Raw genomic sequence first — 16555 nt, 5'->3', positions numbered from 1 at the left:
AGTGTATGTATTTTCCCATCTCACCTTCATAGATCTCTCTTGAAGTCGTCTCTTCCCCAGACCCCATGAACGCCTTCGTATGCATGCCAATAAGGCTGCGAACGTAGATCACCCAACTACACCTCGATCAACTCATCCTCAAACCAACTCATACCTTTGCATTTGTGACATTGTTGAACTCCAGATTCCTCTTATAGAATCCCTAAGGTAGTCACAATTTTATTTATTCATGCCCCACTCCGACGACGACGAGTCCGTGGCGTCCGCTGAGTCCGTTAACAGCTTCGACTATGAAGATGACGATAACCTGATGATACTGTTCGAAGCGGATAGCGATGAGGGTTCTCCGACAAACATAGAGCAAGATGTTGAAGCGCCGCCTGTTGAAAGCAGATTGTTATGGCAAAAGCCCTCGCTGAACCATTTGTGTCAGTGTCGTTACAGATCAATGAAGGTCAATTGGTATATTATGGAGCGGTTCGTTATGCCTGCCAGAAAACTTTCAGATACTGTCATTCCTGGACTCTCGCTTGATGAGCTTCTTGTCATGTTGCACTACAAGAAGTGGCTGGTGGATGAACTTACGAGTGACTTTTTCGATAATCTGAACCGCCTTCGTGAGAGATGTGGGCTTTCTGAGAATGTTAACGCTGTCTACCCAATCACCACAAAGGGCCTGGACTTTATGTGTATGATTTGCTGTGAGTCTGGCCCCTTGGATACGTTTCTGCTCTCGTGTGGGCACGAGTTCTGTGTACCATGCTACAGTCAATACTTGCACATCTATGTGGGCAAAGGCGAGCTCATCAGATGCATGGAGCCCCTGTGCAGCAAGTCCTTGTACCATACGGATGTTGAGAAGATTCTACAGAATGGAATCTCCACTGAGGTGGATGTGATTGAATTGAAGCTGAGTGGCAGTAGTAGCTCAAGTGAGAGTCAAGATTCGACCTTCGCAGAGGCTGACTTCAAAAATTATGAGTTAAGCGTGATAAATGAGTACGATCTTCAGTTTGATGGCGTGGAGTTTGCCAATGAGAGCAGGCCCGACGATGCTCAGGATCCGCTCCTGAGAAATCTGCTTCTTCGAGCTGCAGCAAAGCTCTCCCTCGACGGTGCACGCAGTCGCTACAAGTGGTGCCCTGCTGTGGATTGTGAGAACTTTGTAGAGCTCTCAAAGGACACCAGGCCCCATGATTATGATTACAAGAAGACCAATCTCTTGACTAATGTGCCAGTCGTCCGCTGTCCTGCCTCGCACGAGTTCTGCTTCGACTGTCAGTTCGAAAACCATCTTCCATGTCCTTGTGACATCACTGCGAAGTGGGTCAAGCGATGCCAGGACGACTCAGAGACAGCTAATTGGATCGAAGCCAACACCCAAAACTGTCCCAAGTGCTCTTCGCTGATCGAAAAGAATGGTGGTTGCAACCATATGCTTTGCCAACATTGTAGATTTGAATTCTGCTGGATTTGCTTACATGATTGGAGGCAGCATACCCAATCCCATTGGTCTTGTAACCGCTACAAGGAACGAAAGGAAGACACCTCCGGCAAGTTACAGAAGCAGAACGCTCTTGCACGTTATTTGCATTACTACAAGCGCTTTTCTGTTCATCAGCATTCCATGAAGGGTGACGAACGTACTCTTGCCAATATACATCGCTACATGCTCTTGTATATGAAATCTCAGACTCACAACAGCAAAAAGAATGTGTCGTGGAACGATGCCCAGTTCATGTCTGATGCGATTCGAAGCCTCATTTGTGGAAGGCGAACATTGATGTGGACTTACGCATTTACATTTTATCTTGAGAAGAGCAACTACTGTGATATCTTTGAGGGGATGCAAGACTATCTCAATGAAACTGTAGAAGCACTTTCGAGAATCTTCGAAGATGTTGGCGTGGAGAAGAAAAAGAAACAATCAGAGGAGAACATCATGCAAGCTCTTACGAAGAAGAAGTCCAAGATCGTGCATTTATCTGCATTAATTGCCAAACGACAGCGTCTCTTGGTGGAGTGTGCCAATCACGGCATCAGCGACGGCTCATTGATCTTTAAGGAAATCAAGTAGGCGCGAGCTTACCCAGACTAAACGGAATGGGCAATAGATAAGAGATTCTGCAGGACCCAATGAAAGATGCGCATATAATCACTTTTCATGAGTCACGTGGAGATAAGATCTGAAATGGCCGAGTTCTGGCGGTTTAAGGAAAGCAGGGTCAGGAGAAGAAAGCGAAGAGAAAAGAAAATCCATTTAAAACACAGACTTTTTTGCGTTTCGATTCTTACCATTGCGTTTCATTTGCGTGTTTAAGGGTCTAGTGCGCGCAGCAGTTGATACCGGGTCACCTTGATACGACTACGCAGCACGCCAACGCCAACTTTTTCTAAACGAGTTGAGTTCCCATAAAATAGTCAATGTTTGATCAGGCCCGTGGCAGGCCACTAATGAGGGCAAGCTCCACCACGACAGTTCATCAACTCAACAAAACAGTTGGCAAATCGCCTCAGCGATCTCATTCGACGCAGCTACCTCACAAACCGCATGGATCAGGTGAACTACTACAAAAAGCAATACGAAACGATCAAATCAAACACAGCTCTACTAAAATTTTGGATGCTTCACGTTCCATGGCTCCTCCAAGCAAAAATATTCCCATGGTCATAGACAATGGCCCCCCTCATTCACTCAATCCTCCGCTGCATTCACATAGAACAAACAAACGATGGGACAACTTCCGTATAGACTATAATCCTGCGGAGTCTAGTGGCAAAGTACATCAACCACAAATTCTCAAGAAGCCTAATGTGTCACCACTCACACAGATCAAACAACCATCCTTTCACTCACAAGATATATCGACAGATCGAAGATCAGAAGAGACTTCGGTTGTCGAGACGCCTAGAATACGCTCCAATGCCCTGTCGCTAAGAAGCAAAAGTCTGTGTCAATCCAGTCGTCCAACGAAAACGCATAGCCACGCATCCATGAATACCCTCGTGCCAATGCCTCGGTATGAGAGTGAGCTGGATACAAGTGGTGAAGAAGACGAAATATCATCACTTGAACACATTGACAGTGATCGTGCACTCGCTACTGGTGACGCTGAGGAAGTTAATGCATCGTCAAACCTGCCGACAATTTTTCAAATCGTACAAGACATTCAAGACTTTCAGAACTTGGTCACTTGCACGAGCCAACGAAGATCGATTCCGGCGGCAAACAGAACACAGCAGCGTATGCTAGATCTCAAACAGCATCAAGAAGAGCAAGAGGCACTGGTGGTCACTCAGCTGCTTGACCATGCGGTCAAGATACAGAATGAAGCACTCCTCACAGCATGGACTCTGATAAGACTCCGATTTTCTAATCATATAGACGAAGATCTGAAGTCTACTTTGAGTTGTACAGCAGGTGTACTAGGAAGTATACAAAGGCGGCCGTTGAGATCACAGAAGAAGGCAGAGCCAAATTTAGTGAGGCGGGAGGACAAAGACGAGTACCTCAAGGAAATGTGGAACACTGAGTTTCACGAAAGGTTTGATGGGAACTTAGAGCCTAATACCATTATAGATTACGACGAGGAAGACATTTATCTGGGTGATAGGCGGAAGCTAAACATGTCCCACATGGCGCTGAGAGCACACATCTCCAGAGAGCAGAGTGAAGGTTGAATAGCCCAAATTTTCTTTTCCACGCTTGAGGTATTTCATGCAAGTATTCTTAATATCTACTTCAGCCATTGAATTCACGAACACCAAAATATGTTTGTACCTCGCAGGGGTGTCATTTGCATCCACTACTTCCTCGGTGCTATGAGGGCTGCGAGCTTTTTTGCACCCAAAGTTTATCTTATCACAATTATTCCTTTTCGAGCTATGAAACTCCCTACGAACTCAGCTAGATCCGACAAGGCGGCTAGGCAGAGTCTGAATCATAATAACGACAACGAGGGCCACAATAGCGACGACGATAACGATAATGGTAACGATGACGAAATCAGCGGAAGCAGTACCGGTGGCAGTAATGAATGGGCCCTTGATTATGATACCCAGCCAATTCGCAGTTATCCGACCGAGTTTCGTGCTAGACGCCATCAAATCGGCCATTTCTCCAGGATTAGAGGACTGTTCAGGTACTCAACGATGTCTGCTAATGCATCAGTTGTGAGGCAAGATGAAAATGAAGTCATGCTCATCGACTATGTCTTTTACAGAGCCCAAATTAGAGATTTCGAGCGCAGCGTTGCCCAGTATCCACTCTTACGACCGCATATTGACGAATTGCTCGGCGTAGACTCTCCTCGGGGCCGCTCCTTCTTCTCCGATCCTGGGTACGCTCCAACAGGATATGAGGTGCTTTCATTCAGGGATCTTCGCAGAAGACACCCGATTCTTGCGGCGATGTTTGCCTTGTGGCATGTCATGGTCGGCAACGTGTTGAAAGAAGCGCCAATGACGCAGTATTGGGCTTTGCATTTGTACTGTCTCTTGTATGAGATTTTTGCGATTCGCCCGTTGCTAGAGGATAGAAGTGAGTAGCTTAGTCTTCTAAGGCTGTAGCTTCCAGCGATTGAAGAGAAAGCTCTTGGTGCATATGTGAAGAAGTAGAAAATAATCAAATACCTCTTTGTCTGCATTTCCGGTGACTGCATTCACGAATTGAGAGAGAATTAGTGTTGACGTTATGAATACATAATTTCATCTTACACCTTAACATATCTCTCATTCAGGTGTTCAGAATTACAGGAATACCTGTTGCCGTATCTTATAGTGATCCAAGAGAATCTCGTACATTACAAACCTCCCTTTTTCACGGTTGGGTGCAAAAGCTCGTACAATCTTCTACAACCAACCCACAACAGATATAAGCTTCAAATATTCAATTAGGTGTAGCACGCTTCAAGAATCAACGGATACGTAACACAAGCCCAAATCGTTCACAACAAATCCTCATGTTCTCTTTATCTTTTCCTATTCATCTTTCCTCCTTTTGCGTCACATACACTCTCATGTCTCACAGTTCCTTGTTCGCACCTTGATCTCATATGAACGTATACTCAGCCAATTCAAGCCTTCTCGCCAAATAAACCTCAAATGAGCAAACGAGGCAATTTACCTTATGCCTATCAGGACTTGTTTCCTCAGGCAGCCAGTCTGCCTCGAGAGTTCAAAACGCCTGGTTCAATTTCGGCAACTTCGTTTGCCGAGTCGTCCTCAAGAAATACAACTAGTGCGTTTGCTCCAGCTAGAACTCCTGATAGACTTGGAGTGTTGGGCAATTGGAAAAGATTGTTCAAAAGACTCTTCAAGCCCAAAACCCTTGACTTTGAAACAGCAACATGGGAGGTGTTCCACTTGATCGTGAACCCTAAAAAGATGTACAGATCAAACTATACCTACAAGCAGCAAAATAGCCGCAAGTCTTCTTACGCCAGAGATGACCCATCCTTCTTGATATTGCTTACGGTGCTTCTATCTGTGAGTGCAATTGCGTGGGGTGCTGCTTACCTGCCTCATTTTTGGGATATTGTGAAGTTGATCTTTAATATGGTATGCATAGACTTCTACTTGACGGGATTCTTCATCGCCACGATTCTGTGGCTTCTCACCAATAAGCTTGCCAATCCACTGTTTTCTATCCCGCATGCATTCTCAGCTGCTTCAAGGTACAATGTCAACTACATCGACTGGACCTTTTGCTTTGACGTTCATTGCAATTCCTTCCTAATGATCTGGTGTCTATTATACTTGTTGCAGTTCTTCTTACTACCGCTTATAAACAGCAAGAAATCGTTCATCTCTCTATTGTTGGGAAATACATTGTACTTTGGGGCGGTCGGTTACTACTTCGTCATCACTTTTTACGGCTTCAATTCCCTTCCCTTTTTCAACAGCCTAACCGTCACAAGATCAGGCTCTGGAACAAATCCTGCCAAAGTACTACAGCTCATAATTATCGCTGGCATTCTACCTTTGTTGGCGATTGTTTGGATACTCACCGTTGCCTTCCGCGTTAATGTCGCTTACACGATGGTAGATAACTACTTCAACTAAACCTCATCATAGTTGCTCCTTCAACAGCTCCAATCTCTCTGAAGCTGCCTTGATACGCATACTGGTTCTGTTGCTCAACTCGTAGTCTCCAATGTCAGATGTGGTCTCCGCTTTCTTCAACCAGCTGACACTTTCATTGATGGCTCTTCCTGCATCATCCTTTGATTTTAAAAGCCATACAAACATCGCTTTTTCATAGAGTGCTGTAGGGTACAAGTATGGCGAATAAGTCATCTTCTGGAATTTGAAGGGAGCGTGAGCAGAATCTTGCAAGACGTATTTTGAAATGACCTCAGTGTCAAGCTGAGTCAATCCCTCCTTCACCTGGCCCATTTGCCTCAAAGTAATCGCCTCGAAAAAGTTTCTCGTCATGGCCTCATCAAAGGACTCAGCAATCTTTGCATAAGGACCATTTGAAAAATGCAACATACGATTCAGGATACGGAGATCGTCCTGAGTCATTCTATTATAGCCATTCCAAAAGTAAACAAGCTCGTGGACAAGTGAGGTGCCAACACACTCGATATAGGATAAGTTTGGATGTTTTCGCTGGTTCTCTTCTATATGTCTGGTCTTGCGAAGAACGAATTTGTCGAATGGCATTTGTTTGGTGCTACCCCCAATACCACCTTTCTTCTTTTTAGCATTATGACCATGACCAGGAACATAAGTAGGTGCTAGTTTCAAATAATGATCAGCCTTTTCAGCGTAGAAATTCAATTTCTCCTCGCGTTCACCTTCGCTATCATACTTGATTTCGTCACATTGTATCATACGCCATTGTTCTAAGTAACAAGAAGCAGCGAAAAATAAGTATACCGCCAGAGACCAAGAGTTGATCTCAAGTAATCTAAGAAAATCTTTTGCCGCTTTATCGTAAGTGTGAGTGAAGGCATAAAGCATGGCTCTATCAAAGGTGAGAAGCGCTTCCACCTGCTCCATGTTAATCTTCGTGTTTGGATCGTCCGTAAATGATTGCATAAGATCAATTGCCTGGTAGATTTTGCCTTGTGCAGCTAACATCCTACCTTCCTGCAAGAGCCACAAGGCATTGTGAGGGAAAAGTTGACGTGCCTTTCCAAGGATCTGCGTTGTATATAAATTAGGGTTCTTAATGATTTGAGTAAGTTCGCTGTCCAGGATGCTTGATCTCTCTGATATGGAGAGAATGTCTGTAATATTTTTATCTTCGCGACCAGGAAGTTGGAACCCAACATCGATGAATTGAATGGGACCATCATAAAAAACCAAAAGGCACAAGAGTGCTAGTTCACCGTGAATGTTTCTAGCAGTGATTGCTGTCCTCCAAAGCATACGAAGGCCGGTATCTCTATCGCCCTTAAATCCAACTATGGAGAGCACTTTACCAATTGCAGGAGGAATCAAGGATAAGACCACTTGCAAAATACCAAAGCACAATTGCACACCTGAGTGAATGAACTCATCAATAGTAGATACATGTAAATGAGCGTTTCTGGAGCAGCACGACTCTGTGGTATTTATAGATACAGCCGATGAGCCCTTTGCGCCATCGAGTATGCTTGATGCACCAAATTGTGTTGTTGGTGGTGTCAACGAGCCTCTTCCACAAAAATGTTCGTTTATATTCATTTGAGAAACTGCAAGTGAATCGCCAGCATCTGAAAATTCCTCGCTCTCATCTTCTTCATCTTCTGACGAGCTCTCGTGATTCTTCCTAGCAAATGCAGCATTTGCCGTTAAATTTTGCTCTGGTGTTTTCAATCTTTCGGATGGTATACCATTGTTCTCCTTCAAAGAGGGCAAGCTAGTCTTAGAGGACAACGAAGGGGTATTCAGTTCAGCGAAGAGGTCGACTTGCGAGCAAGAGACACCTGTTCCCTCTATTCTGGCTTTTCTCATTTGGTATATCAGCTCCATATTCTTCAATAATTTTATGTCCTCTGGAAGCGCTGAGGAAGAGGAATTTGCAGAGCTTGTAGAGCTTGGAATATCGTAGCCTGGCAAGTCAACTGAAGAAACCAGAGAGCCGTTTGCCTGCTTACGGAATTTTGCCAAGTTGCGATTAAACAACCCCTCAGACTCCTTGATCTTCTTAAAAGTAGCGTCGAGGATCTGATACGCCTTTCTCAATTTGAACAATGCTTTCGCCTGTTCCATCATACCGTTGTTCTCGTGCAAGAGCATGACAAGCGCATTGAGCAACGTCAGCTCAGCATATGTGACCTGAAACTCGGTTCCTGGAGGGTATATGTGAGATGTAGAAAGGTGTATCTTTTGGTTGTACTTCGAGTGGTTGAGAGAGGCCTCCTCTGCCTCAGACAAGGTGTTGTGAGCCCTATTCATGACTTCCGTCTCAAAACCCAAAGTTGCCTCGATGAACTCCATGACACCCAAAGCCAAAGGAAATATCGCTGCTGGAACTTTCTCGTTGGACTTTTTGTGCCTCTCGAGCTCATTTTTCAAGAGCTCGGTGCCCTGTTCACCTCTATCATCAAGCAAAAAGTCCATGGCCTGAAGGGCGATTTCAAAGTCACGAACTTGTCTCAAGACTCTATGGTAACGATCATGTTGCTCCAGAGGGTCTTCTGCTGACGCCTGCAGCGATAAGGATAACATGGACGCTTTCTTCCTGATACCTTTAAACATATTTATAGATCAGGGGAGTTTATCATGCAAAAAATGAATGTCAAAATGACTTTTGTGAACAGAAAAGGACAAGGTAGTGGATTTGGCCTCTGAGGAGTAGTCACCAAGAAGCTCGAGTTTATTTTGCCGTTTTAGCGTGCTAAGATACTCAGGTCAGAGATAGGAGATCTGGAAACGCAAACAAATAACGCAGCAGTCAAACGAGACAAGTATGAAGGGTCTGGCACGTGATGTGGGGACAGGCAAAGGACAGCAAGTTGATGGACTATTCTTGAAAAAGATGAATGTGAGAGGTTGAAAAGTATTCTTTTGATTCAGGTGTTCACGTCAGTGAGAAGTAGGATCAAAAATTTTCACAGGACTTGGGCTGGCGATGTTGCAGTTTCCTCAAGGTGGGTTTTTCGGCAAAGCGGCAGTCGCGAGGGGCGGAAGTGGGCGTCCCACCAGGCGGAGTCGAGGCCTTGTTAAAAAGTCCGGTTAACATCTGAAGGGGAGATTTTTTGAATGGGTTCAGGCAGAACAACTTCAAATAATACTTTACCACCATTCCGTAAATAATGCATCCGAGGTTCACTTTCTTCAGGTTGACTCTGACGTTTGAAGACAATATGAATGGCTGCGAAAAAAAAGAAAATGGCCCCGGGTGGGGCCGGTGAAAATTGCGCCCACAAAAAGGAAAGAGGGTCGAAGGGAACAAAAGGCCCTGCTTGTTATGATAAGCTATTTTGAGAGTATAAGAGAAAAAAGAATCTTGTGGGCTCGACTCGTGTGGAGCTCACTCTGGCAGCCCGTCCTCGAGGCGTAGCCAGAAAGATAAAGCACCTGATGTAGGCGGACGCCTGAAGTGGTGGGCCGTGAATAAAATTGTCGCAAAACAAATTTTGTGGCTAGATAAGGAAAGCTGAAGTGTATATTCACTGCAAGAGTGGGCACGTATCAAGCTGAGAATTGACAAGCATTCAAGGGTATTGCTCTGCGTCTTCATACTGTCGAACAAAGTAGAGCCAATAGGGTATTGGGAGGCGATCTGTGAGCGCTCCAAGCGTCCGCATTGTATTATTGTTTCATGATACTTTCCTCTTCAACCTTTGATTGCCAATTTCGCCTCGTTCGACTAAAACTTTTATTATGGTTGTGATCTGTCATGTATGGAAGCCCTGTGTAGTCTAATTGAACGGTTTTTTCGCAGCCATTTCCACTTGGTCGGTTTTTGTAGCGCGAGTCAAATTTAAGTAGTGATGAAATTATAGTACCTACAGCTACTCCAAAGGGGAAAGATTACGACTTTCAGTTTGACCTACGTTGTATTCTTACAAATCAGTGACAGTAATATCGGAAAAAGCAGCTGGCAATAATCGGCGTTGGTAGACAGCTTAGCCACCTAAAACCTCCAGCACCTTTTCTATGGTACTCGAACAGACTTCAGATGGAAGCCTTCTTGCCGCTATCTAAGGACTCAAATTATCTTCAAGATTGAGATGAGCATGAAATGGGTTTAAAATGGATGCGTACCCATTGGTCAGATCTGTAAAGAGGCTACAATTATATATAGTTACTTATACACATTGAACTAAACAATATGAAAGGACCTCGTTAAGAATTCCTTGGTAGCACGGTGAAAATTACTGTTGAGTTGTCCGTCCTGCACATGGTGCCATGCTAATGTTTCGGTAATCATATACCCAAATCAAGGTTTTGTCGAGAAGGTAAAGCTTTTTGACAGAAATAGGACATCATATCGATTGCTGGTCAAGATTAAGTCTGGCAGGATCCAATGATGCTTGATCTCGTTCCTGGCATGGGAATCTGGCACCTTTCCTAATTGGGCGCTCTTCAGCGCACTTTTTTCAGTAGCCAGCCGCCTAACTAAAGAGACACTGATTATCTGGCCAGGATGCGCAAAAAAAACCACAGAGAAACCTGTTAGAGGTAGCATTTGTGCCTGCATCTTTAATCCAGAGTTGAACCATGTCTTGGCCTTCGCCGAAAGCACCTTTTAGTTGGGATGTGCTGGATGTGATACACCAATGCGACCATTTTGCAACCATTGCAGTAGTTGCGTCGATCACAGCAGGTTCGCAGAGGTAGCGAGCAGGCAAGGTGGACCCGGGTATTACTAAAGTGCCCACATTACCCCGATTCCAACCAGAATATATAATCAGAGCCTAATGAGAAAACCACAATCATGCTCAATTTACCACTCTAAACATTAACCCTGAGCTTCTCCCCTTCCCATCTTGCTTCTGACCGCATGGGGCATCCTGCAAGATGCTCGCAAACCTGCTCTAGCGCGCTCGCTAATGCTGGCGGTGGGTGCAAAAAAAGCTCTTCTGCTTGCACCGCCAGAACCATCTTCACACACGGCCTCGACAGCCAGCACCCCCAAGCATATATAGCAAACCCGGGAGCCGCCCCGAAATGCAAAACACAATAATCACACCCTTTCGCTCGTTAAAAGTCAATTACCTCCCGTCCACTCCTTACCCTTTATACTTTTACCTTCGTTAACGCTCCCAACCCACCGTCCTTCTTTCAATGAAATACACTCTCCTTCTAGCAGCCGCTGCGCACGCTGCCACCATCACAAGATGGCACACCACCACCAACGTCCTCACCTCCTCCTACGACACCACCACCATCAGCACGTTGCCCCCAACCACCGTTGTTGTTGACGGCAATGGCAACACCGTCAATGCACCAGCCACTTCTTCTGCGGTTCCTGACACTTCTTCCACTCCTTTGCCAGAGACCCCAACCACGCCCACAACAGAGGCCACTGAGCCGGCCACCACAGCGTCGTCTTCATCGTCGTCGTCATCCTCATCTTCGTCCTTCTCGCCTACGTGGGTGCCTACAACTTTGTCCACCGCGACTTCCTCAGGTACTACTTCCTCAGGCACGACTTCCTCAGGCACCACCTCCTCGAGCTCCAGCGCCGCGCCTTCGCTCGACTCGTTCCAGCAGGAAATCTTGGACGAAACCAACGCTAAGAGAGCGCTCCACTCGGCCCCCGCGCTCACCTGGAACTGGACTTTGACTGAGTACGCAGCCAACTACGCTAAAAAATTTGACTGCAACAACGTCAAATTGGTCCACTCCGGTGGGCCATACGGAGAAAATTTGGCTGCCGGGTACGACGGCGGCAAAGCTCCCGTGGATGCTTGGTACGATGAGATTTCCATGTACAACTGGAACAGCCCTGGCTACACCGAAGCCACCGGCCACTTCACCCAGCTTATCTGGAAGGACTCCACCCAGATGGGCTGCGCGAAGGTTACCTGCGATAACGCATGGCGCCAGTACACGATTTGCGAGTACTCGCCTAGAGGCAACGTGGTGGGCACCGACAGTGGGACCACCGCCAAGTTCTTCGGTGCCAACGTGTTGAAATCGTAGGTTTTGAAATCGTACAATTTGAAATCGGAAACTCCGGGCCTTCATCAAAAAATCTTCTTCTTCCACGATAAACTGACATTCCTTCGCATGCACACTGGCTCACCCCGGTGCTTGTATTTCTATTTACTTGTAATGATATATGGTGAAAAGTATTTGTAGGTTGTTTTCTTCTCTTCTTTTCTTTGAGGCAATATGGCCTTATCGCCTCAGCTCCTCTACAAATATTTTTTGTCGATGTGTATTAATAACCACGAGTAGCTACAGACGCTGCCGCATTTACTGCTTCAACAACTGGGTGAAAGAACCCTTGGATGGCTTGGCCTTCTTCTTCTCAACCTTGATGGAACCCAACTTCTGCTCAGAGTACACCTTGGCGTATGGGTTCAATCTCAACAACACCTGCTTGTTCTTCAATGGGTTCTTCTTCTGGGTGAGAGCTCTCTTGGTGAAGGCCTCCTGGGATGGTCTGACAACAGCCTGGATCTCAGCAGAGTTGATCAAGGACTTGTAGTCGCTGTTGGACACAACGTTGGATGGCAAGGAGTAGCCAGACTTGACAGATTTGGTGTTCTCAGAGCCGTACACAGAGTCCAAGGACTCGAAAGCAGCCTGGGTCCAGATGACAAATCTACCCAAGTGAGCACCAGGAGCCAACTGCAACAAGCCCAAACGGGAAACGTGGGCAACGTCGACACCTGGGATGTTTCTCAAGGCCTTGGTGATACCATTGTCGTTGGCGTAAACAACCAATGGACCTCTCTTCTGGACCCATCTTCTGTTTCTCAACTTACCCTTACCGGCTCTCAACTTCTTGGACTTGATAACTCTAACAATGTCCTTGTTGGCACCAACAGCCTTCAACACAGCAACGGCGTCCTTGGTCTTGGTAACAGACTCGAACTCGTTGGACACAACAAGAGGCAACTCCTCGACCTGCTCAACTCTGTGACCTCTGGCCAAAACCAAAGAGGTGACGGCAGAAGCAGCGATGGCAGAGGCGGTAGCGTAACGCTTCTCGTTGTGGTTGACCTTCACGTGCCATCTTCTCCAGGTCTTGGTAGGAGCGAACATACGACCGCCTCTACACATGTTACCGAAAGCACCCTGACCGGAACGGTGAGTACCGGAACCGCCAACTCTTGGAATTCTGGCAACAGCTCTACCGGTACCCCAAGACTCAGCGGAGGTCTGGTGACCAGCCTTCTCAGAGACAGCGTAGGCCTGTCTCTTGTTCTTGTTCACTCTAACGAAGACAGAGTGGACAAGGTCGGCTCTGATAGGAGCGTTGAAAACAGCTGGGAGAGGCAACTGAGACGAGGTCTTCTCGCCCTTGGCGGAGACAATAGAAACTTGAGGACGGGTGGACATTTCGTTGATGTTCTAGAGATGAAGTAGAAGGAAGGGATTTGTATGTGAGAAAATTTTTCAAATGTAGATTGTGATGGATGCGAGATCACGTGAAATGCCAACCAAAGCTTAGGGCTGCAACTACAGACATGTCTGGGTTGTATGCAGAGCATTCGTCTCCACTATTTAGTATTAGTAGAATGGTAAATTAAAAATGGCAAGAGTTTATGAAATCTATAAAGCTTCATTGTTGGGTTTCCCAAGTCAATATTTTCACTCTTTTAGGTTTATATCAATCGATTAGGGTGGCAAGGTCTTGAGTTCCCAAGGGCATCGGTGAAATGGTTGCGAATAATCCGATAAGGACAATAGTTTATATCCCAGTCCCTATATTATAAAATTTTCTATGATCTACTAAGTGTCTAGCTTCGCCACCGAGAGTCCAATTCTTTATGAAAGGGTGGATTATCTCATTATCATTTCTCTAATACACACTTTCCATGGTGTCTCTAACCTCACGACGCAAGAATATCACCTAATAGTTGGTTATCCACACATCTCTCGAGATTAATTTTCACCTGTTATCGAAACATTTTGGCGTATTTGTCCTTTTCGGCCTTCTTCTTGGCCCTCAATAATTCCTCCGCTCTGGTAAGCTTTGTGGTTATGGCTTTATCCTCAGGAGCCAACCTTTGCGCCTCTTTGAGTGAAGAAATTGCATCTTCAAACTTTCGTAGCTCTAAGCTAGCGCTTCCTTTTCTAAAAAACGTCTTTGCCTTTTCCTGCTGTGTAAGTACCATCGCAAGTAGGTATTCACAGTAGTCTAGGCACTTGGGGTATTGCTCGAGCTTCAACGTCGCAAGAGACATGTTGAGGTAAATCTTCTTCTTTAGTTCGGTATATTTTGCAAAATAGTCTGGCTCCTCATCCGGATCGGGGAAATATTCCATCACGTACCTCAAGGCCTTTCTGTACTTAATGAAAGCATTCTGAGGATCACCTCTCTTGAAGATTTCACCACCGGCATTTTTGATTGCTGTTGCAGCTCTGTAAACAGATGCAGACGACTCTTTGTCAATATGACTATCATCGTCGGGATACTCCTCGTAAACATCTCCAGCCACTTCTTCGTAGCATGCATTATAAATGGGCACCGGATCATCTACTTCCCAGGTCCCACAACCAGTTATTTTCACTGGTTCCACAGGATTATATTCTTTGCCAGTCTTGACATTTTCTATCTCTCTTATAATTGACTTTCCCCTGATTACTCTACCGAAACAGGTATGTTTCCCCTGTAGATGCTGAGACTTACTTGTTGTAATGAAAAATTGAGAAACAGAGTTTCCCGCCAATGCCAAGAGGAATGGCTGGTCGAATTTATCGTTCACATTTTCTATTTCGAGTTTGCTTTCATTGTTTGAATTGCCATTGTCACATTGGATCATGAAGTTTTTGATGGCCCTATCGAAGTGGTGCCCTTTATAAGTGTGCAAGTTTTCTAGAAAAGCGTCCACCGTTGAAGGAGCTCTGTTCAGGTAGAGCTCAGCAACAATTCTTCCCACATCTTTTTCACCGACAGCTATGTCTAAATACACTTTGGGTAGCACCTCCTCTACCCTCATCGTGTGTTCGCTGTGGTCTCCAGGTTTCGCGATGGCCCTTGTATAAGTACCGCAATTACTTCAGATCAGCAACACTCTCCTGCTATGTACGCCAAGTCCACCTCTCTAACGACGAGGGGTCTACGTTTATTCAGCTCAACAAATGTGATCCGAAACTATGACTTGCAATTGGCTAACGCTGCTGAAAATGTGAATGTTCTATTGGAGAAGTCAGATAGACTGTCTTACATCTTGGCTCAGTACATACCTGAGCCTGCTAGGAACGGGTTTTTGGCAATCAAAGCATTTGGATTAGAAGCCAACAAGATTACTGATGGCGGAGCTGCCACGGGATCAAGAGCCCTGAGAGCACTGAGTCAATTATCATCTTCCATGGGCTTGTCCACAGCCGATATGAAGTTCAAGTTCTGGTCAGATATGCTTTCAAAGGCATTCACAGATCAAGGAGAGATTCATGAGCCTACAATCTTTCTCTTGAGAGACGCTTTGAGACAGGGGCTCAATCTGGACATATCGTACTTTCATCAGTATCTTCAAACAAGAAGACTATTTCTTCAGACTAAGCAATTCAAGACAGTTGATGATATTTGCTCATACGGTGAAGGAACAACATCACAGCTAAATTATGCTACGCAGGCGTTGCTTCTACTGCCTCTGATATCGCCCTCTGTGATTCACTTGCTAGAGCTATCTCCTCAGTTGCAAAGTACAGTTAGTGATATCGCTGCCCACATTGGCCAGGCTACTGCGGTTGGCTCCATGATATTGGGGTTCGATTACTATGCATCTACCCGTAACATCGTGACCATGCCAGTTGATCTCATGACGAAGTTCGACCTTTCTCAGGAACTAGCACTTCGATTATCTCAGGGCCACATCAAGGATGAGAAGGAAAAGGCTGAGGCACAAGAGAAGCTCCAAAATGTGGTGTTTGAAACGGCGGTCACCGCCAATGACCATTTACTCTCTGCTCGTCTGAAGCTCAAGCAAGTGAGAGAAGACATTCAAAAACTTGTACAAAGCAAACCTCATGACAACTTGCTCCAGAGGAGCCAGAAGAAGTGGAGAAAAGGGATTCCAGATGTCATATTTATTCCCTTCATGAATGCAATCCCTACTTCGCTTTACTTGGAAAAATTGGAGAAGAACGACTTCAACATCTACAGTCCCAAGTTGAAGCAGAAAGAGTGGCGACTTGGATGGAGATCGTTCCGCAACTACTACAAGAGAGCAATTTAATATACTTAAGAGATGTTGAAATTATGAGGACCGCTAGAAGGGCGCTTCTAGCGGCTATTTCGCAGCCGCGTAAAAAAGCGACTTGCGCAATTCAAGCATCGTTCTCCACATCTCTACCTATCGGGATGGGGTATATTGCTAAGTAGTCTCATGATGAGTTGCACAGACTAATAATGTTTGGAACTACAAGTGTGGATTTCTCCCAAACTCATGTGATCCTCAGGTAACGCACATGTTCGATCAACAGCCGTACTCCA

At 45.5% G+C, this 16555-nt stretch overlaps 9 protein-coding genes across 9 annotated transcripts; 6 read left to right on the top strand and 3 right to left on the bottom strand. All coding sequences in view use genetic code 12, as the record gives it.

The window, feature by feature from the left end:
* Positions 1 to 229: 229 nt before the first annotated feature.
* On the top strand, positions 230 to 2077 carry CJI96_0001856 (E3 ubiquitin-protein ligase HEL1; the record flags this gene model as incomplete). Its single annotated transcript, XM_029035384.2, has 1 exon — positions 230 to 2077. One exon carries the CDS (start codon positions 230 to 232, stop codon positions 2075 to 2077), a length of 1848 nt encoding a protein of 615 aa, XP_028890626.2.
* A 377-nt stretch (positions 2078 to 2454) lies between these two features.
* CJI96_0001855 (uncharacterized protein) lies at positions 2455 to 3681 on the top strand (the record flags this gene model as incomplete). The annotated part of the gene is made up of 1 exon (XM_029035383.2): positions 2455 to 3681. One exon carries the CDS (start codon positions 2455 to 2457, stop codon positions 3679 to 3681), a length of 1227 nt encoding a protein of 408 aa, XP_028890625.2.
* A 204-nt stretch (positions 3682 to 3885) lies between these two features.
* On the top strand, positions 3886 to 4548 carry CJI96_0001854 (uncharacterized protein; the record flags this gene model as incomplete). Its single annotated transcript, XM_029035382.2, has 1 exon — positions 3886 to 4548. The coding sequence occupies one exon, from the start codon at positions 3886 to 3888 to the stop codon at positions 4546 to 4548; it is 663 nt and encodes a 220-aa protein (XP_028890624.2).
* A 555-nt stretch (positions 4549 to 5103) lies between these two features.
* Positions 5104 to 6063, top strand: CJI96_0001853 (uncharacterized protein; the record flags this gene model as incomplete). The annotated part of the gene is made up of 1 exon (XM_029035381.1): positions 5104 to 6063. The coding sequence occupies one exon, from the start codon at positions 5104 to 5106 to the stop codon at positions 6061 to 6063; it is 960 nt and encodes a 319-aa protein (XP_028890623.1).
* Positions 6064 to 6069: 6 nt separating this feature from the next.
* IML2 (Iml2p) lies at positions 6070 to 8691 on the bottom strand (the record flags this gene model as incomplete). Its single annotated transcript, XM_029035380.2, has 1 exon — positions 6070 to 8691. The coding sequence occupies one exon, from the start codon at positions 8689 to 8691 to the stop codon at positions 6070 to 6072; it is 2622 nt and encodes an 873-aa protein (XP_028890622.2).
* Positions 8692 to 11226: 2535 nt separating this feature from the next.
* Positions 11227 to 12087, top strand: RBE1 (sterol-binding protein; the record flags this gene model as incomplete). Its single annotated transcript, XM_029035379.2, has 1 exon — positions 11227 to 12087. One exon carries the CDS (start codon positions 11227 to 11229, stop codon positions 12085 to 12087), a length of 861 nt encoding a protein of 286 aa, XP_028890621.1.
* A 276-nt stretch (positions 12088 to 12363) lies between these two features.
* On the bottom strand, positions 12364 to 13455 carry RPL4B (60S ribosomal protein uL4; the record flags this gene model as incomplete). The annotated part of the gene is made up of 1 exon (XM_029035378.2): positions 12364 to 13455. One exon carries the CDS (start codon positions 13453 to 13455, stop codon positions 12364 to 12366), a length of 1092 nt encoding a protein of 363 aa, XP_028890620.1.
* Positions 13456 to 14015: 560 nt separating this feature from the next.
* CJI96_0001849 (peptidylprolyl isomerase) lies at positions 14016 to 15059 on the bottom strand (the record flags this gene model as incomplete). Its single annotated transcript, XM_029035377.2, has 1 exon — positions 14016 to 15059. One exon carries the CDS (start codon positions 15057 to 15059, stop codon positions 14016 to 14018), a length of 1044 nt encoding a protein of 347 aa, XP_028890619.2.
* Positions 15060 to 15143: 84 nt separating this feature from the next.
* On the top strand, positions 15144 to 16298 carry CJI96_0001848 (uncharacterized protein; the record flags this gene model as incomplete). The annotated part of the gene is made up of 1 exon (XM_029035376.1): positions 15144 to 16298. One exon carries the CDS (start codon positions 15144 to 15146, stop codon positions 16296 to 16298), a length of 1155 nt encoding a protein of 384 aa, XP_028890618.1.
* Positions 16299 to 16555: the final 257 nt, after the last annotated feature.

The sequence above is a fragment of the Candidozyma auris genome, chromosome 2 (assembly GCF_003013715.1).
Source record: "Candidozyma auris chromosome 2, complete sequence".
Lineage (NCBI taxonomy): Eukaryota > Fungi > Ascomycota > Pichiomycetes > Serinales > Metschnikowiaceae > Candidozyma > Candidozyma auris.
This window is presented reverse-complemented; position numbering and strand designations above follow the sequence as displayed.